This window comes from Kwoniella shivajii, chromosome 7 (assembly GCF_035658355.1).
Source record: "Kwoniella shivajii chromosome 7, complete sequence".
Classification (NCBI taxonomy): domain Eukaryota; kingdom Fungi; phylum Basidiomycota; class Tremellomycetes; order Tremellales; family Cryptococcaceae; genus Kwoniella; species Kwoniella shivajii.
The window spans coordinates 1,272,175-1,291,852 of record NC_085914.1 but is presented as its reverse complement, the minus strand read 5'-3'; the positions used below and the strand labels follow the sequence as shown (position 1 = coordinate 1,291,852).

Genomic DNA, 19,678 nt, shown 5'->3' with positions numbered 1-19,678 from the left:
AACAATCACGGCCCCACCGACTTTTCCGGCTTAATGTCCTTTTCGCCTTCGAATACATAATTGGTGATTTTACATACATCATGCATCTCTACACAGGTGATTGGGCCTCTCTGTATTTATTGTATGAGTATCACTTTCATGCATTGCACTTTGTATGCATAAACTGACTGCTGAGTTGATTGACATGAATCAGACACGCAGTTTACTATTCTCACAAGGGGCGGACTGAAATAGTGGAGGGCGTGCCGAGTACTACGATGACGACGAACCCTCTGTTGATCATAACCACGATTCACGGTAATGGAGCTCCCATTCATACATTTACCATATACCCTTTACTCATCGTCAGACACTTGACGTTGCATACATCTACGTTCTACATGGCGAATAGCATAGGGACGCCTGGGCTTTTAGATTCACTCAGTATATATATCCCGTACACTGTCGAAATCTAGCTTCAAAAGCTTCAAAAGCAATTTGACAACATGGTAGCTCCAAACCCGATTGGGTTCACTCCTAAACATACTCAGCCATTCACTTTGGAAGAAGCCATGGGATTAGAAATAGAAACGTTAGTGACCGGTAAGTTGGATATTTTCCATTTCATTTCATTTGCTTCACTTTCACTTTCGCTTTCGATGATACCTCAAAATGTATTCAAATCCTTCCTTTCCCATAAAGGTTATTTTACATAATAGATGTGACTAATCATTTTCATTCCCTTTGTGTAAAAACCATTATAATCGTAGAAATCAAAAGACTTGAAAACTCAATACAGCATCTTCAACGTACACAATCGGAATTGAAATCGTATCTTGATTCGGAACGAGAAGGAGGGGACGGGGATGGCGATGGTGATGGTGACGGTGAGATTGAGATTGCCTTCAAGGAGAACGAAGATACCATGTGAGTCTTTTTTGCTCATACTTTGAGTTCATTACTACTCGTTACACTCTTTTCACTTCTCTTGGTCTGGTCTCGTTTTCATCACTCCTTCTGAACAAAGTAGCATGATGGCTGACAGGTCTTCATACTAAAACGTTGGGCAGATCAAGTCAAATCGAAAGAATAGCCATTATCAAAATTGCATTAATGAACAAACTTGGTTCAGATGCCAGATTAGAACATTATGGTTTATCAATAGGCTCTGATCAATCTTCCAATTCCACTTCCAATTCCAACATATCGTCATCAAATACAAACACAAATACAACTCGATCTACAAATACACCGATACCAAATGGTAATCCTGATCCCGGACGAGGACAAGTGAATGGACATTCGAATGGAGGTAGAGATGCACATAGTATAATAAGAGATATAGTACAAACCTCAGGTGGTGGTTCATCTAGCGTTAATTCAAATTCGATACCTTATCAAATACCTAATGTAGAATCAGCTGGAGAATCACCATCACAAACACAGGCTGTTCATACTGATCAAGATCAAGATGGATTGCACTTGTAGAGCTAGACGTTGGACCTATAATCCACAAGAAGCCAAAGACGAGTCAGAGTCATCGTGTGATAAATCATGGTAGCTTTGAAGTAGATATAACTGTTCAAGAAGAAGAAGATGATGAAGTAACACTCTGACGGAAAAGAGAAAATGAAACGATTTGTATTCTGTAAAGAGATAAGCAAAAGATGCATTTCAACTATTATATTGTTTATGTTTATGCTAAGAACTATGGATACATTTATTTTCCATTTTCAATGAATGGGAATCTCAAACAAGAAATCACTTAGAAAGTCTATATTTCGATCGTGTATATGTGTGTGATCGTTCTAATCGTTCAGCACAAAGTATAGAATTGTCCCTTGATCGAATTGCTGATTTATTGTTGACCGATCCATCTCTTCTTCATTGCTGTCACGGCTGATCCTGAAGCGGTAGCTACGACTGAAGATAAAACGCTCTCTACTGCACCGGTTGAAGATGCTGAAGAGTTCATCTTGAATTGGGTTGGGATAGAAAGGTTTGTTTGGGGCATTGTGAAGTTCATTGGGATGAGAGTAGAGTTTACAGCTGATTCAGTGACGTTTGTGGGAAGAGTACCATTTGTAGATAAAGTGAATTCGGTTCCGTTGGTTGCGTTACATGTTCCAGTCAAGAAAGTGTTGAGAGTATAGTTTCCAAGAGTGATGTTTCCTAATTGAGGGTATTGTTCCTCGACAAGTGATAATGCACCAAAGACACATTCATCACATAAAGCAGTTGGAGGAATAGATTTGATTGTATCTAAAGCGGTTTGATTGCCACCAAGTGCGATGGTAGCGATATTTGATATAGTTAAATCTTCACCCAAATAAGATTGGAATTCAGTGAGCAACGATGTAGCGCAGAATGTTCCGTTTGTAGAGTTTGATGATGATGTAGAGTTCATCATGGAGGTCATGTTGGATGATGAAGTGCCGTTACCGACGAATGGATCGGTGGTTTTAAGACATAGAACATCTCTGGCCAATGGGTATTGAGCAACGACAAATTCGATGGTTTGATTCGTTACTCCGAATTTGGTAAGGTCCGATGCACATCCACTTAAAAGTGTTTGAGTAGCGTTGGTAAGGGTTTCGTTGGAACATGGTTGAGATGAACAGAATTCATCGAGATAGTTTCCAACAGGAGCGATGATAGATCCGTTACCCAAAACAACTAGCCAAAAAAAAAAAAAGGCAATAAAGTCAGCGTCCCACCCCCAAACAAAGCCGCATTGGATAAGCATAAATATATAATAGAGACTCACTTGATTCAAGTAATGATCCGTCTAAACAAGTGTTCAAAGCTGATCCATTGGAACTAAGTTGGATGACAGTTTGAAGACATGTAGGTGATAAGCTGTAAAAATGACAACATTTGCGATTAGCTTTTATGTTCAATAATGATCGCCACCAAAGGGGCGGTGTAACTTACTAGGAAAGAGCGGTTTGAGCAATTGAGCCAATGTTGGCTTGAGCATAGGCACTTCCTGCAAGCGCAGTGGCGGCGAGAACGGCTGATGTGGTCTTCATCTTGATTGACAGGTGTTATTGCTGTGAAAGGCGGCGAAGATGAGATTGATCGTAGATTTTGGATGTCAAAAGAGTGAAGAAATGCATACATATTCTATCTCATCTCATTATATATACACATATTTTCGAAACATAGGTAGTGGGGCCGGAAGCCAAACGAACATGACAGAATCCAACTTTTTTCTTTCCTCCTTGGTACGTCATGCTGTATGTTTTACCCTAAACTGCGGCAGGTTAAATATCATCTAGGTATGGGAGAGTCATGAGTGTCTCAAAGAGAAAAGAGAGAGAAGGATGAAGGGGGGGAGTCCTAGTCTTTCTTTTCCCTGGACTATTCAAACGATGACATACAAAGCATTTCCGATCAGAGAAGGTATCTTCTTGGTATTCGCCACCGTACATTTCATATAGCCTTTCCTGAAGATCTTTTTTGATTGTCGGGGGAATACTACTAACATGATCCAGGGGGGAACAGTGACGACGCAGTGACGATGATGACGAATGAAGAACCCTGAATGAAACCTATAGCAAGAATAAGGTGTGGCGGTGCGGGTGTTTGGTGGTGCGTGCCTGAGAGTCTGGAAGATAAGGGAAGCAGATGTAATGTTGCGAAAGGAAGGATGACGGTATATAGAGTATACTCAAGGACATGTATATATGTATATATGTATATATGCAGCAATTTACGCATGTCATCGGCAAGGTGAAGGGGGGATAGTGAATAATTATTGGATCCTGGATATGTATCGTCATGACGGACGACGAAGACTTGTAGGCTCAAGATATTCAAGTATGAACACTATGCATGTACTCGTAGCAAATTAAGACTAGGGTTCTTTTTAAACATGCTGTTTCCCTTGCTACGCTAGAATCTGAAGATTCATCACGTGGACTAGCTGAATACATGGTTAATCTTCTGAGATGAGCTTTGATCGTGAACGTCTATATGGACAGAATGGGAATCACGAGTCTCTCCACAAGATGTATGATATGGTAAAATATAGTATGGTCTACAATCTGAGTTGTTCCATACTGAATGCTAAGAAAGAGTTTTGATAAAGTGCTCATCATTCAAAACAGCGCAAGATTCATATTTACCTGATTCCCATTCAGGTGAAAACGTATGTGCTCTTGATTTGCATTCTGACCTTTCTCAGATACACTCACTATATAGGTACAAGTACCATGCCTTCAGTCAGTTGTCGAAATCTTACATGATGTCAAGGATCAATAAATAATAAAGTCGACTCACAGAGTGTGATTGTAAATCACATCTTGAAAGCTTTGATACCGGTAATTCCGGCAGCGGTGACCACAGCAACAGCAAGAAAGAAAATAGCAGATTGGGTAGATATGACTTGCTTTTTCTCACATTTTACAATCAACTGCAAATCCCATCTCACCATAATACGTGCTTTATATAACTTTTCCTCTGAACGAGTATGGTGAACCAGGCATGACTACACATCTGAGATCTAGTGCACCGCAAACACATGCATGAATCGACTAATTAGGTTATGGTTTTTTAAACTCGACACAATCGCCCCGATACAAAAGACAACAAAATACTGCAATGACTGAAATCTATAAACATTGACCCTCTAGGTGCAAGTCCGAATCTTGCAATCAATGCCTGAAGACCGAAATATGCATGTATAGTCAGTCGACATGTCGCTGGCAGTGCATGTTTGGAGTCGGAATTGATACATCGCCTTTCCTCTCGGCGACTCCAGTGCATACAAAGAATGGTCTTCTGCGAAGGTTCAGAAATACACGCCGCCCTTTTAGATATCAATAGTGACGACATGAAACAGCTCGGATGCATACTGATCATATATCGAATCACAGAGGCTGCTCCTCTCAATCCCTTGCTACAACCGACCTACAAGTGATAGACAAAACGAATACGGAACACTTCATAAACGCCCCTGATGAATTACCTATGCTGAACTACTCCTTGCCATTCTGTTCTTCAACACCTTTAGTCAAATGTTCGAAAATATCGTATCTGTGTATTGATGGTCAGCCTAAAAAGAAACCCCCTATTCGACTACACTGTATCACTTACCTGCTGAGGATGAAAGGGATTCCAGCGAATTGTGGCCCATACCTGGAAGCGTTGTCGTAGAATTCGTAAATCGGAATGGCATGAAGTTTCATATTAACCGGAACAGCGAATGTTTCTGTTCAGATTAGTCGCCTTACAGTCCTCGCCGACATGCCACTTACTGTTGGGTGGAAGTTCGACATGATAGAGTTTTTTACATTCCTTAGGGTATACATTCTGAGCAGGAATGTATGGGTACTGTATGACGGAGACACGTACGAGTTTAGCTTTGATCGCTGTATGAAGTGAAACAGGGGTGCTTACGAGGAAATTATCATATTTTGGTCTCCACCAAGTACTCAACAAATCACCTACTTTCCAATCACCAGTTGGTGGACTGACCCATAAGTTTCCATCACCATTTTTGCGGAATTCTTTACCTCCAAAGGGATGAACAGTGATACTTTTCGCTTCAGAGAATTTACTATCTTGTGTGAGATTAGTTGTGAATGGAACACCAAGTTGTTCGTTCAGTTTCGTTATGAGACCAGCTGAGTCACTTTCGAGAGGATCAAGATATCCTCCTGGACTGAAGTAGATCATCAGTAAAGATAGAAAAATACGAGGATCAGGAATCGAGACCTACAGCTTGTAGAAGGCGTTAGCCACTTGCAATACCAAGATATGAGGAAATCCGTGGACCTGATGCAGCTGACTGTGAGCTCTCAGATACTCCCTGACTGCGAGCTCTCAGGGAGTATCACTGATAATGTAAACTTACCGTCACCAACATGATGGCTTCTACGGATCTTCTCACACCGGTTTCACTGTACTGTTCTTCAAGTCGGTGGAGTCGAGTATTGACCGAATTATCTTCTTCGGGCTGAGATTCTCGTTCGCTACAACAGAAGATTTAATCCCATTTTGATCGATCGTTTTATACTCAATTATGACAACGTGGCGGAGCGGAGAAGAAGAAGCAACACTGCGAAGAAGGTGGAAAAGGGGCGGGCAAAGAAGGGGATTGAGAAGAAGAAGGAGCAGAAGAAGGAGATGTGAGAAGAAAAAGAAGAAGAAGGGGGAGAAGGAGAAACAGAATTGAAATCATTTTACTCACACGAAAGAGTATTCCGAAAGAGGGTAGCTATTTAAGTGATAACGTCAGCTATCACTCCAATCCTCGCTTCATCAGAAGTCAAATAAAGTCACATTTTCCTTGTATCAATCGGCATCTTGGCTCAAGACCCCAAGAAGAAAAAGTAATGAAAAATGTTTGGAAAACGGAATATAGAAGACGAAATACCAAAATAATGAAGGTGGAAGATGAATGAGATTGAAGAGCAAAAGAAAAGAAAAGACGAGAAGAGAAGATGCTGACATTCGTTTTCATATACCCCTTTGAACCTAGATGATCCAGTCAACCGATTCACACCACCGTGACTAGCAATGATTTGAGCACGGACCTCTGTTTCTTTTGATGATTGATGGATGATACACATACATATATGGGATATTGGTAGATGACATGATCGTATACACCAAGCTACATACATAAAACTTATACACATACAAATAGATGTTACTTCCACTACTTCGTTTCATCGTCGTTATTCGTCAATATACAATATACAATACAGGACGTATATGACATGTGTTTTTCACTTTTCACGCGTAAACAGCCAATGCACCTTCACCTTCTTTATTCATCCAAATGCCACCTACATCCACACTTTTATGTGGTTTTTCACATCCTTCCACTGGACAAAACCAAGTATATTCATCAAGCTTCTTTTCTTCCACTTTTCTAACTTTTCTCTTCGGTGTTCGCCTCCTTTTTTTTGGTTGGAAATGATGATCTCCTCCATTCTCGTTATGGGTGTTATTGTCGTTGTCGTCATCGTGTTTCTCGACTGAACTGATTTGAAGTTGTGTTTTAGGAGTTTGTAAGATAGATAAACATTTTTGATCAATTAAGTGACCACATCTTAATGACCAAATTCTATCTTCAGGTGATCTATAAGCTGAAGAAACTAACAATGGATTAGGGCAATTCGAACATATCAAATGTGTTTTTGTTTTTGTTTTTGTTTTTGTTTTTGTTTTACCATTTCCACCATTCGTATTGGTGTTTGGTTGATGAGAAGTTTTAACGATGATATTCCCTTCATCGTCTAACTCAATAGGTTCTTTTGATATTATCATATCCATATCGAAATCACTCGCAAAACCTTCAAATGGTTTTGGATATTTTGGAGTTTCAACTTTTGATAATATGCTTTGAACGTCTTCTTGTCTCAAACCACCTACTGGACCTGCACCTAGACCTGGACCTGCACCTGGTTGACCCATACCACGCGCGATCAATATTTCTAATCTTGCCATATGGTTGAAATCTGGTATTTCCAATCCCTCCCCGCCATTTAGCATATTGAGAAAACCGAAATTTCCATTCCCATTTGCAGGTCTATCTCTAGCTCCTATCAATCGATTGAGCATATATCTATTTCTGTTGCCACCCGGATTATTCTCTATATCGTTTCCTTCATATGCTGAACCTGGTATTGGGATACGAGGGTCGACAGCTGCAGCCGCCGCTGGGGGTTGGCCGCCACGACGATATAAGCCTCCTCCACCCAATCCGATACGAGGCCTGGGTGGTAGTTGAGCCGAAGCTGGGGGAGAAAGGACAACCCTTCTTCGTTCATCTTCTTGATCTAAGACAATTGCATCATGAGCTTCACGACGACGTTCAATGAGTTGATCAATTTCTGCAGGGAAAGAGGGCGAGTCAGTTGTGAATAAGGACGTTAAGGGGGTTCAGGAATAGGTGGAAAATATGAGCCAACTCACCGTTCATCATTCTTCTAAATCTATCGGGCGAGGGCCTTCCCCCCCTATCTCTATCTCTCTCAGCATCAATTCTATCTTCATCAGATCGTGGCAATCTTCGACTCCTATCTAACAAGAAACGCGGTGCATTTGGATTCAATGCTAGTGCAGGATTAGCAGCAGCAGAAGGTGGTAAAGGATTTATGTTGGGTACTGGATTTGGATTTGGATTTGGATTTGGATCTGGATTTGGATTTATGTTTTCACCAGTAAATACTATATCATCATCACTGTCATCATCAATTTCGACAATCGTATTTCTTCTAACTGGATTTCTTGATGGTCTTGAAGATGCAGCATCGCTGCTAATATGGTCGGTGTTTACATTGACATCAACATTGGAAATATCTCGAGAAGCTCCCCGTTCATCTAGTATTCGTGTGATACCACTGTGATCACTTTGTGCTACATCGAACGAATGATCGAGACTTCTTCTAGGTCTTATTTCTTCAACACCGATGGCGGGAGAAGAAGAAGAAGGTAGTGGGGATTGAGGTGTAGATGGTACTGAGCCGCCAGGTCTCGATTCAGGAGACCCAGGTGAAAATGGTATTGATCCGCCGTGTCTTGATTCGACTATTTCATTACTTGATGAACTCGGCGAAGAGGGGGAATGATCAAATAATGATTCACCATATTCTGAACCGAGTTCGGATAATGACATGTTTGATGACGATCAGCGAGAATCGAACAGCGAGGACTAATGAGGTAAGTCCAGTAGGTGAGGTTGACAGAGGTATCAAGATTGACAATATAGATGAGCAATGTAAAACTTTAAAGGAGCGAATATATCAGATGATATGTCGAAGAGACTGGCAAGCCACAGATAATCAAGAGAGAGGAAAACGAACGAGGCCAGAAGCCAAACGTTACTGAATACTAGATTGACTGACTTGCAAGGATGAGATGTCAGAGACAGCGAGCCGAAGAATGAATAAAGATGTGCAATAATAGTGCAATGACTATTCAACCTGTGTGATTCAACATTATATCATTTCTTTTGGGTGGCAAATAATTCATAATTTGATTCCGGCATTTCGTTCGTAGGCTTTGGCGTGATACAATGCATTCTTTCCAAGAGAATTCAACTTGCACAGTGGTTAAACTAAAAACTTTGCATATTATAATAACCTGTCATGAAGCAAAGTGCAATATCCTATTCCCCTGACCCGGACATCCCAGACTCTTGAACTGGCTATCATCCATCATCCGTCCATTTTTCACTTTTTTTTCCAAGATTATCCTTATTGTTTGACTCCAAGTGTCAACTTGTTCACCTGTCCATCTGGGTTTAGTGAGCGACCTTGTTAGGTGAAAATTTCGATTTAGCTCTCAATTTGGGTCCGTAGATCGTCAACACGATTGGAATGGGAGCCATCAACAAAGCGAGGAACCCAAGGAGGGATGATGCCCATTGAGCTGTAACAGAACGCAATCAGTAAGGACACTCCTGCGATACAACACGTGCATTGAGTCATATAAATGATTTAGAGGATACTTACTGCCTAGTTTCTGATACATTTGAGTAGCAAATAGGGGGCTATAGCAATAAGGACGGTATCATCAGTTCACCGATCTTCTCGTCCTTACTTTTGCTCGTGATTTGATGAACTCACAAAGCTGCACCGAACAATGATCGACAGACGGCTACACCGGGTCAAAAGAGTCAATCCTTCATCACGAATTTGAAATTGTCCTTCAAAGACGATGTCACTCACTTGTACCTGATAAAGCGCTTGCAGCTGACCAGAGATAAACATCAATGATATAGTTGAAGCTAATTGAACGAACGTCCATGATGTTAGATTTCGTGCTTTCATTCGAAATGGCCGAAAGATAGACTCACAGAGAAACAAACATTCCTAAAACTGCTACACCCAACAAACCACCTGCCATGACAGGTGAGATCCAATGAATGGATGAATAAGAAGTCCATCCAAACCAGAACATGGCAATCACTAAACTCCATCCTGAAATGATACAAAGTTCCAATCTTTTCTCAGGTGAGGGTGGTGCTGGAGCCATTTTCTTCGCATGTCTTTGATATCTAGGTTCAATGACTGTCATAAAGCTGATATGGACATTGAAAAGTTAGATCCATTAGCATTTTATGTGATGTGGAATTGTGATGGTAACAATCCGGCTTACAATACAACAGCTAAGAAACCACCTGTGAAGAAACCTAAGAAACATAAACCGTTTTCAAGATTGTTGAATCCATGATTGATGACAAACTAGATGAACCTCACTCAGCTTACTGCGCATGTTCATTACGAATGGAGACTTACGACAAATGGGTAAGCTTCGAACAGCAGATATACAATACCGTATACGAAAGACATGTACATAGTGACTGCTAAGAGCATTGGTTCAAGTGCTGATTTTGACGCATGAAATGAATCAGTTTTGGTTTTAGATATGGTTATAACGAAGGTTACTTACCGAGCATGATGAAAGGTTTAGCCAAGATATCATATAATCTGCTTTGCCATCTATGATCCTGTTTTTCGACTATGAGATTAAAGAATGTGTGAGCCAGAATTCCGAATGTAGTACATTGCGTTGTCCAAAAAAGGGAAGTAGACTTACGAGGAGCATACCATCTTTCTTCTTGAGTGTCCTTTCTCAATTTCTTTGCTTTCTGAGCCAAGATCTTGGGCGCATAAGTCTCTGGAACGAAGATGACGATGACTGCCAAACAGAATCCGGCGAACATTGTCAAGATCCAATATACCCATCTCCAATTGGTACCTGTTACTTGAATTGCACCTGCCACAATAGGACCTGCGAAACAGAAACGAACGTCAATTCGTATTCGAAGGTACACACACGAGAACCCAATCAAATCGTTACCCACCAATAGAAGGTCCTGCAAAGGGAGCAAGAGAGAATATACTCATCGCTTGACCACGATGATCTCCATCCCAGATATCAGCAAGTAAAGCACCAGAATTTGTGAGAGGAGCAGAAGCGAAGATACCACCAAGTAATCTGAAAATCAAGATTGAAGCCGTGTTCTTTGATAATGCACAACCAACTTGCATTCCGGTGTAAACGATAAATGATAGAATGAAGATGGGGCGTCTACCGTATGATTCCGATACTATCATGAATACAGGTTAGTTTTTCTCACTCCTTGCCTGTATTGATATTGATAAGAGGATGAACTTACATGGACCCCATACGATAGGACCAATACAATAACCAGCAACGAAAAGGGAGATGGTGAGTACAGCGACCTCTTGAGAGAAACCGAAATACTCCTCCATGTCTTGAACGATACCAGATGGTGATGACGATGCAAAAGTTGAATTGAGAACTAATAAACCGGCAATACCAGTTAAGACCCATCGGTATAATACACCCCAATTCTGATTTGGGATTTCAGATTATCAGCTTGTGTAGGAAGGAAGCGGGTAAATATCAAGGTAAAGGGGAAATCAAGGAAGATTACTTACTTTGGGATTTGCTTTATCTCCAGGTTCAAATTGAACGGACCAAGGATCTGGACCTTTTGTTTCTCTGTCTTGATCTCTATCATCCTCTTCTTCTCTACTTCTAGCAGCTCTCAGACCCATTTGTGCGTCATTTCCTGTTGGTGCTACACCACCGAAAGGACTGACCGCTGGAGGAGTTGATTCTTGCCTATGAATAGGAATCATTCCTGCGCCTCTGAGATTGTTTCCTCCAGGTCCTACATGAGCATGATGCGTAATCTGTGTACCAGAATGAGTTCTCTCAAGTTTATCTGCTGGGTCATGATTCGTTTTGTGTGATTGATGATGATGATGTTTTACATTGTCTTGATGACCTTGATATTGATTCAGACCTAGTTCTTTAGCTGCGAGATCCGCTATTGCAGGACCTGTGACTCCATTGGTCGTACCTGCTTGATGATCTTTTTCGTTGAAATCACCTTGATTTTGATCTTGAGCTTGAGAAGCTTTTGATCCAGGTTGAGGTTGACCATGTAATCCACCAACGCCAGCTGTACCTGTACCTGATAAAGTTGGTGTTGGACTTTCTGATCCAGAAGAATCACGATCACGTTTGTTTACGATGGGTAACGATGGATCGTTGGTTGTGTGTTCATGAGCAGATGGATTGATTGGGAAAGTAGTAGGAGCTGTTCTTGTATGTTGAAGGACTGGATGAGTTGGATTAATCGGATGATCATCAACATTCAGCGATTCGCCTGGAGTGATCGATGAATCCGTCGTTGTTGAGGGCGAGATTGAGGATGGGAGTTGCGAATGAGGATATGGATGAGAATCAGAAGATATAGGTGCACCTAGATTAAGTGGATTCGTAGACATTCTGGGGAAAGATACTTTTGACGTGATCAAAATAGAGTAAATATGTAGATATCACTGATTATTGATTATGAATTATGCGAATGATTTACAAGCTGGAGATATTTTGATACAGCAAAGTGGACAATCCAACTGTTCTTCTTTTCTTGAATTTTCCCCACAAGATCCTTACTACAGCTGAAATACACAGATGAACGAAATGAAATGTATGATGCAAGAGGAATCCTTGTTTTTTTGATTGATGATTTTGATGATTTTTTGATGAGCTCTTGAACGAACGACGTATTTGTTGTGAGATGTGAGTTGCGAGTTGTGAGTTTAAAGTGGCTTAAAGCGGTAATACAAAGGTTGGTTTGAGATGTGAGATGTGAGATCCGAGATACGGCCGCAATGTGTAACCTGTCCTCTTGTAGGGGGAGAAAGTCTAATTATAGATGACAAGTGTTTTAGCTGGTTGAAGATTCCAAGGCGTCTTTTTCGAGTCCACAAGTATACCAGAAGAAAGAGGGAGATGATCGAGCTAGCCGGTCTTGATATATGAATGCAGTCGTCTTGGATCATGTGTTTTTATCTGATAGTTTCTCATTTGATTGGTAACAAACTGATTATTCTGAATAAGCATGCTGTAATATTCTCATCTAATAATATGACGTCCCACGAATCCCCGGCCGTGTGATTCTCACAGCGTAACCTTATTATCAGGAGATACCCGACGGCGGCGGCGGCGGGCGGAGATGCGATTCTTTCTCCCTTGATTCTTGGATCATGTCTGCTTCGTGCTGACTCGTAACTACGCGTATTGCTTATAAAATGATTTAGATCAAGATCAAAAACCTGATTAGCTTCGATTCCGATTCGATTCGGTCCGGACTTTATGAATGACTAATCTCACGGACTTCCAATCAAACAAAGATTATCAATCAGTATTTGTATTCGGTCTGAAAATATGGGATCCAAATCTCCTGGGCTAAAATACTCGTTACACGATGATCTCACCGCCGTGTGATGGTTCTTCCAGAGCCTTTCTGGTACAGCACCTGAAACATAAATCGGCGATGCACACTCATTCTGAAACATGACCAGGAATATATAGAATACATCATGAGCATATAAAGCATCGTTGTAAAACGTCAAATAGACTCAGAAACTAAACCACTAGACTCTATCACCTTGAACTTTTTGATAACCTTTATTCGATTTCCACTTTCTAAATTTCTCTTTTCCTCCTCCGTAGAAATATACTCCTGCGCCAACAGGTAAGACGACGAAAAAACTCAAGAAAATGAAATATTTAAAAGGTGAGGATAAAGTAGGATAAGATTGGAGAAATTCAGGTTCATCAAGATCATATTCTCCACTTTCAACGTCTGCTTTATCTGATTCAGATTTATCTTCATCTAATATAGGTATCATATCTTCTTCATCTTCATTTCCGTTTGCAACCTGAAAAATTCATTTATCCGTCCAGTTAGGGAAGGTATCATCGTGCCAGACCGAAATGTTTATTCAACGATCAAGGGAGATGAAGAGATGCGATCGTATTTTAGTATTGTGTTGAGGTTCATGGATGGGTTAAGAGGTTGATCATCGTACCGATAATAAGTGAGTTCGAATCGAAATCGATTTTGGAAATAATTGTAATATATGGGAAAAAAGCAGAATGCATAGCTTCAGATTTTTTATTCTTTTCAAACACTTCTAGCCTACCGCTTAGAGTTCAACACGGAAAGGTACCTGGTTGCCTTGTTCATCTGTCTCATGCTCGATGGGTAACTATCGGATCAGACATATGGTCAGCTGCTTTCATATCGTGAAAATCGAGGATAGAGGCCAGCTTACCTCTCCTGAGGCGGCAATTGTTACTGCTTCGGCTGGCTTATCACCTCGTCCAGTCTTGACTCCTTCCATGGCGTAAACGACGTCCATTCCTTCGATGACATTGCCGAAGACGACCTGAACAGAACAGAGGTAAGTTCAATTGCTCATGATTGCCGAATTAGGGTAGGGTCGAGCAACACTCACATGCTTTCCATCGAGCCATGAAGTTTTGATGGTACAGATGAAGAACTGTGCAATGCATAAAAAGTCAGTTTCTTGTTTGTTAGGAACATGCTGCGCAACTCACCTGAGAACCGTTTGTATCTCTACCGGCATTGGCCATTGCTATGCGAGGGCTTTTGTCAGTTTCGTTGATTACTCATGCGAAGTAAAGTAGCTCACAGAGAACACCGGGACCGGTATGTCTTAATTTAAAGTTCTCATCTTCAAACTTGTTACCGTAGATTGATTTTCCACCGGTTCCATCACCTTTCGTGAAATCACCACCTTGAATCCTGTATTTGAAGTCGTCAGTAAGGAGAGTGACCATGATCGGAAACAAGGTTGAAAATGGGGGCGCACATACATGAAGCTCTTGATGATTCGGTGGAATGATGAACCCTCATATCCATATCCTAATTCTTCACCTTGGGCAGTTTGACCTGTACATAAAGCTCGGAAGTTCTCTACTGTCTTAGGAACAGTTCTAAGTAGCCCCAGAGATTCAGCTTCATCAGCTTGAGGTCTATTCATCCGTTTCCTAAAAGCTGACTCACTTTCCGTATAAGCCCATGACAATTCTACCAAGGGGTTTACCTCCATGTTCGACATCAAAGTAAACCTTGTGAGTGATGACTGGACCTTTTGAAGCATCTGTGCCTCCGATGAAGAAGAGCAGAGCGACAAGAAGAGCGGCAAGGATGGGTAAGAAGGACAATCTAGCCATTGTTGAGGAGGTCTGCAGAAGGGTCTGGATGGGGAGAATGGGAAATCCAGAAGGAGATTGCAGTTTGAAGATGGGATGAAAGGTGAAATGGCGCATGGATGGTTGTGTAAGACGTGGAGTGGGATGTTAAATGGGAGGCCGAGATAAATAGAGAGATCTTACCGAAAGTGGCAGTTTTTATCGTCTAACACGCGACGCGTTGCATTTCTTTGATTTTACGAATTTACATGGCCTCGAAACGAAAGAAAAGTAATGTTCATCATTTCATGAGATTTCATCTTCCTCATCATTGTCGCATTCATTCCTTCCTACGGCATTACAGTGAAACCCAGATCATACAAAGGAAACAGACCCATAACGAAAGCAAGATGGACGATTCTGATCCCATTCACAATTTCTTCCCAGAATCCATTGATTCCTCTTCGCCCCAAACGATACTTTACAAAGCGCTCAACTTGACACCTTCAGCTACTCCAGAAGAGATCAGAAAATCATATAGAAGATTAGCGTTGCAATATCATCCAGATAAACATTCCAAAAAAACCAAAGATGAAAAAGAAGAACTATCCTTGAGATTCCAGAAAGTCGGATTCGCTTATGCTGTTTTAAGTGATGAGAACAGAAAGAAGAGATACGATAATTCAGGTAGAACAGATGAGAACTTTAATGGTGTTGAAGAAATGGGTTGGGAAGCTTATTTCGAAAGTTTATATAAAAGAGTTGATAGGAAATTACTTGACGAAGATAAGGAACGATATCAAGGTGAGTTTTCACTTTGTATAGGGGGAAAATAAAATCCCTCTGGTAGGACCTGCAAGACGAAACAAGACTGACATTGCCATTGGAATCTCCCATTGCTGATACAGGATCCGAGGAGGAGAAGAACGATATCATATCAGCATACAAATCCACCAAAGGATCTTTACCCGATATATTATCTTATATACCCCATTCAACTTATAATGATGAAGATAGATTTATAAATTTGATAAACGATCTAATATCTTCCAGCTCGAAAGAAATAGGATCGACGGTGAAATGGGAAAAAACATCGACTGATTTGAAAGCGAAAGAGAAAAGACGTAAATCAGGTGAAAAATCAGCTAGGGAAGCTGAAAAGGCTGCTAAAGAATTAGGTGTATGGGATGAATTTTATGGTTCGGGTGAAAAAGGTAATCGGCAATCTAATTCTACTTCCCAATCCAATGAGAAAAGTGGTAAAGGAAAGGGTGGAGATGGGGATGGCAATGGAGATGGATTGGCAGCGTTGATATTGAAAAGACAAAGAGATAGACAAAGTGATTTTCAAGCTTTGGAAGATAAATATACGAAAATAGAAGATGAACGCAAATCCAAGAAAGGTAAAAAAGGCACAAAGGTACAAGAGGAATCGATACCTGTAAGTCTTCTAAGAGTTCATGGCATGATCCCGGACCCAATTCCGACGTCGTCAGCAACATTGCTGACTTTTTAATTCTCGACATCGTCAAACAGGAAATAAGTGATGCTGATTTTGAAGCTTTACAAGCAAAGATGTTCCCCAAGAAAGATGAAGGGAAATCGAAATCAAAAAAGACAAAATCGAAGTGACCTTCCATCATGCCAGATACCTGTATTATATCCTCCTATTTCATGATCCCACTCAAATAGACTGTTGTATTTTCCTCCGTCATGAAACGTTTCCTCTTCGTTCATGACCTAACGACGACGATAAAGGTCCATGTAATCGTGCATTTTCTGACAATCACTTGACTCATCGTCACATACAATTGCGTATTGATACAAAATACAAACAACTAAAACTGCGATCTATCATTTAATCTCCAATCTTTCAATGGACCCCACCAACTCCAACCAGAACCAGAACCTGGAGTTTGTCGATTTATGGAAGTGTCATTTTGATTATTATTATTATTACTCCTTATTCTACCTCTTCTTGCATTACGTCTATTCACATCCGAAGAAGAATTGGAAGAATCTATATCTTCCCATTCACCATCTTCACCTTGTTGTGGCAGTGGTTGTGGTTGTGACTGTGGTTGTATTGGTGGTACTTCGTTTTCGGGGTTTCCCTCTGGTGTTGTAGTATCTGCCATCGGTCTATTGGGTGATCTACTTCCGGATGCCATGCCAGATCCAGAGCCACTTGCAATCGGTTGATCCTCCTGATCTTGTGTCGAATCTTGTTGCGAGATCGGTAATAATCTGTTCTGATTTAACCTTTCTCCAGCTTGTTTTAATCTTTTAGCAGATTCTTGATGTTCTCTTATCCCAAATTTACCTAAACCCCAACCTATATCTTCATTCCCACTTGGATCCATTGTTTTACCTCTTTCGAATCTGCTTGCGTTGTTCGTACTATTATTATTGTGGCGATGATTATCATTATGGTTATTCCTATGATCGTGGAAATGTGAATCATTCACATTTGATGGAGATTCGTGAAACACTTTTTGTCTTCGTTCGGCTCTTTGTAAAGCTTGTTGTTTCGCAGCTTCTTCATGAGCTTTCCTTAGATTTCTGAGATAAACAACGAGTAAAGTAGTTGGAAAAGACAATAATTGACCCAATGTTTTAGGTCGGTGCAGAGATGGTGTTGCTGATGTAGAAGAAGTTTCAGATGTAGCGGATGCACCATTACCACCACCTCTTCCTCTCGAGACTGATTCTTCTCCGGTCCCAGCTATATTCTGATCAAATTCAACATGCTGTTGTTGTTGCTGATTATCTTGTATTCCGTGGACTGGTGAAGCTCGACGATGCATGTCGGATAATTCAATGGCTCCTTCTTCAGCTAAATGATCATCATTATCTCTGTTTGTAGTATTTCTCCTTGTCAAAGTGACATTATTTGCTGCTCTTGTGGACGATTTTAAGATAGAGGTTACTCCAGAAGTGAAATTATCCGCTATACCAGATAAAGATGTTGCTCTTGTACGATTTCCATTATGATTGTTGTTATTGTTATTGGCATTTAAACCTTGTTTGGCAGCTAATCGAGATCTAGAAGCTGCTTTGGCAGCTTTACGTTTTTTGCGTTCAGCACGTTCCATTATATCCTGAACAGAGAAAGAATCATGGAATCGAATCAGCCCTCACTATCAAACGCGATACTTTATCGCGGTCCTGAAAGTGATCTACAAAATAAACTCACTTCAACTTCACCTATACCCATTCCACTTCCGACCCACCACCACCAACCCAGCCAAATCTGCCATAACACAGCCGCGAAAAGTAAATGTTGTAACCAATCGATACCATCTTCCGCTACAGCTACGAAATTGAAGCTCGTTGATATGGCAGCTAGGAATAATGATCCTACACCGAATACAGCCGTTCCACCATCAAATCTCCATGCTCGTCTCCTGTTAACGAAGAATCCCCAAATTACCAAAGATATAGTAAAGATTAAAAGAAGAGTTGAATTAAACACGTTTCGAATAGCATCTGATATATCTAATACCGTTTGATGAGGTGATAAAGCTGAAAAGACAAGTGCGGAAGAAGCGATTGCCAGTGGACCTATTTATGTGTTAAAGAGAGGATGAGTTTGGAACAGGATCACTGTCAGATGGGAGTAAAGATAGACGAGGGAGAAATATCGCTCACCAAGTACGAACATGATCAGTCTAGCTTCCGTTCGAGAAGGGTATAGCATAGTTAAGAACTGGATATGGGTGATCTGGAGTACAGTTTTCCAAGGTCAGTACCACGATCTCACGGTAAAGAAGGGATATTGCATTTGCTTGACACCTCGGGAGGTTTTGATAATAGGACTCCCATCGCATGGAGGGGTCATATCCCTCAATATAATGAAGTGACAGACTCACATTACTCAAACCATTATTGAGAGCTTGCAACAGAAACCAAGCAGCGCATTTACCTGTATTCCAACTTGGAGGAGGTATAGTAACGGCGACATAATCGAGGTAATATGGCCAAACATCTGCTGAATCAGCTGTATGTTGTAATACAACTACTATCTTGATTATAACAGATATTAAGACTGTGACGATTGCTGATAATTGCAAGATATAATTCAATGGTGCCAGTGGATAATGATATTGCGTTGTAACTACATTTGTTGAGGTATGGTGGAAAGACGTTAGTGTGATATCATATAGTATTAGTAGATGAAGATGGAGCAGAGAATTGAAGCAGAGAAGGTCATGGATTTTGACCCTTGAGAAGTGAGATGGAAGAGAAAGGCTTTCTTTGTATCAAACTCACATAGTAGATGAATCAATAAAACACATAACAGAGTTACAGTAATTCCATTGACCATTAATTGAATAGGTAAAGTATATGCGAAAGCAGGCTGATATTGCAAATAAGGATCAGGTTCTACTATACCTTGTTGTATGATTTGTGCTATATCATCCATTCCCATCTTATATAATAAGGGTTTGGTTCGGTTTGATACAATTTGATTTGATTCGAGATTCCCTTCCCTTCCCCCTCTCTTTGATGTATGTGTCGAGAAAATCTAATGGTTGTTCCTATAACCTCGGTAGCATGTTGAGCCTTTCTATGGATCAAGGATGAGCAATCGATCACGAAGGTATGTGAGTTATATGATCATGGTAATATAATCAAACGACTTTGTGAAATGATCAACAATATTACATGCATGTTCGGTTACCCTAAAAGGGAA

At 40.7% G+C, this 19,678-nt stretch overlaps 9 protein-coding genes across 9 annotated transcripts; 2 read left to right on the top strand and 7 right to left on the bottom strand.

The window, feature by feature from the left end:
* Window positions 1-485: 485 nt before the first annotated feature.
* On the top strand, window positions 486-1,467 carry IL334_005594 (uncharacterized protein; the record flags this gene model as incomplete). Its single annotated transcript, XM_062937305.1, has 3 exons — window positions 486-582; window positions 750-906; window positions 1,050-1,467. 3 exons carry the CDS (start codon window positions 486-488, stop codon window positions 1,465-1,467), a joined length of 672 nt encoding a protein of 223 aa, XP_062793356.1.
* A 370-nt stretch (window positions 1,468-1,837) lies between these two features.
* On the bottom strand, window positions 1,838-3,011 carry IL334_005593 (uncharacterized protein; the record flags this gene model as incomplete). Its single annotated transcript, XM_062937304.1, has 3 exons — window positions 1,838-2,655; window positions 2,747-2,838; window positions 2,914-3,011. 3 exons carry the CDS (start codon window positions 3,009-3,011, stop codon window positions 1,838-1,840), a joined length of 1,008 nt encoding a protein of 335 aa, XP_062793355.1.
* Window positions 3,012-4,961: 1,950 nt separating this feature from the next.
* IL334_005592 (uncharacterized protein) lies at window positions 4,962-6,290 on the bottom strand (the record flags this gene model as incomplete). Its single annotated transcript, XM_062937303.1, has 8 exons — window positions 4,962-5,019; window positions 5,080-5,194; window positions 5,241-5,316; window positions 5,383-5,647; window positions 5,705-5,760; window positions 5,840-5,957; window positions 6,176-6,202; window positions 6,268-6,290. 8 exons carry the CDS (start codon window positions 6,288-6,290, stop codon window positions 4,962-4,964), a joined length of 738 nt encoding a protein of 245 aa, XP_062793354.1.
* Window positions 6,291-6,723: 433 nt separating this feature from the next.
* Window positions 6,724-8,611, bottom strand: IL334_005591 (uncharacterized protein; the record flags this gene model as incomplete). The annotated part of the gene is made up of 2 exons (XM_062937302.1): window positions 6,724-7,826; window positions 7,909-8,611. The coding sequence occupies 2 exons, from the start codon at window positions 8,609-8,611 to the stop codon at window positions 6,724-6,726; spliced, it is 1,806 nt and encodes a 601-aa protein (XP_062793353.1).
* A 627-nt stretch (window positions 8,612-9,238) lies between these two features.
* Window positions 9,239-12,263, bottom strand: IL334_005590 (uncharacterized protein; the record flags this gene model as incomplete). Its single annotated transcript, XM_062937301.1, has 12 exons — window positions 9,239-9,366; window positions 9,450-9,487; window positions 9,564-9,594; window positions 9,666-9,724; window positions 9,794-10,018; window positions 10,096-10,181; window positions 10,236-10,324; window positions 10,390-10,458; window positions 10,537-10,731; window positions 10,805-11,050; window positions 11,120-11,318; window positions 11,406-12,263. The coding sequence occupies 12 exons, from the start codon at window positions 12,261-12,263 to the stop codon at window positions 9,239-9,241; spliced, it is 2,223 nt and encodes a 740-aa protein (XP_062793352.1).
* A 1,152-nt stretch (window positions 12,264-13,415) lies between these two features.
* On the bottom strand, window positions 13,416-13,825 carry IL334_005589 (uncharacterized protein; the record flags this gene model as incomplete). Its single annotated transcript, XM_062937300.1, has 2 exons — window positions 13,416-13,703; window positions 13,772-13,825. The coding sequence occupies 2 exons, from the start codon at window positions 13,823-13,825 to the stop codon at window positions 13,416-13,418; spliced, it is 342 nt and encodes a 113-aa protein (XP_062793351.1).
* Window positions 13,826-13,970: 145 nt separating this feature from the next.
* Window positions 13,971-15,024, bottom strand: IL334_005588 (peptidyl-prolyl cis-trans isomerase B; the record flags this gene model as incomplete). Its single annotated transcript, XM_062937299.1, has 7 exons — window positions 13,971-14,033; window positions 14,100-14,213; window positions 14,283-14,327; window positions 14,386-14,423; window positions 14,481-14,593; window positions 14,665-14,784; window positions 14,855-15,024. The coding sequence occupies 7 exons, from the start codon at window positions 15,022-15,024 to the stop codon at window positions 13,971-13,973; spliced, it is 663 nt and encodes a 220-aa protein (XP_062793350.1).
* A 368-nt stretch (window positions 15,025-15,392) lies between these two features.
* On the top strand, window positions 15,393-16,614 carry IL334_005587 (uncharacterized protein; the record flags this gene model as incomplete). The annotated part of the gene is made up of 3 exons (XM_062937298.1): window positions 15,393-15,786; window positions 15,891-16,423; window positions 16,519-16,614. 3 exons carry the CDS (start codon window positions 15,393-15,395, stop codon window positions 16,612-16,614), a joined length of 1,023 nt encoding a protein of 340 aa, XP_062793349.1.
* Window positions 16,615-16,820: 206 nt separating this feature from the next.
* IL334_005586 (uncharacterized protein) lies at window positions 16,821-19,414 on the bottom strand (the record flags this gene model as incomplete). Its single annotated transcript, XM_062937297.1, has 5 exons — window positions 16,821-18,083; window positions 18,179-18,546; window positions 18,634-18,706; window positions 18,855-19,099; window positions 19,255-19,414. The coding sequence occupies 5 exons, from the start codon at window positions 19,412-19,414 to the stop codon at window positions 16,821-16,823; spliced, it is 2,109 nt and encodes a 702-aa protein (XP_062793348.1).
* Window positions 19,415-19,678: the final 264 nt, after the last annotated feature.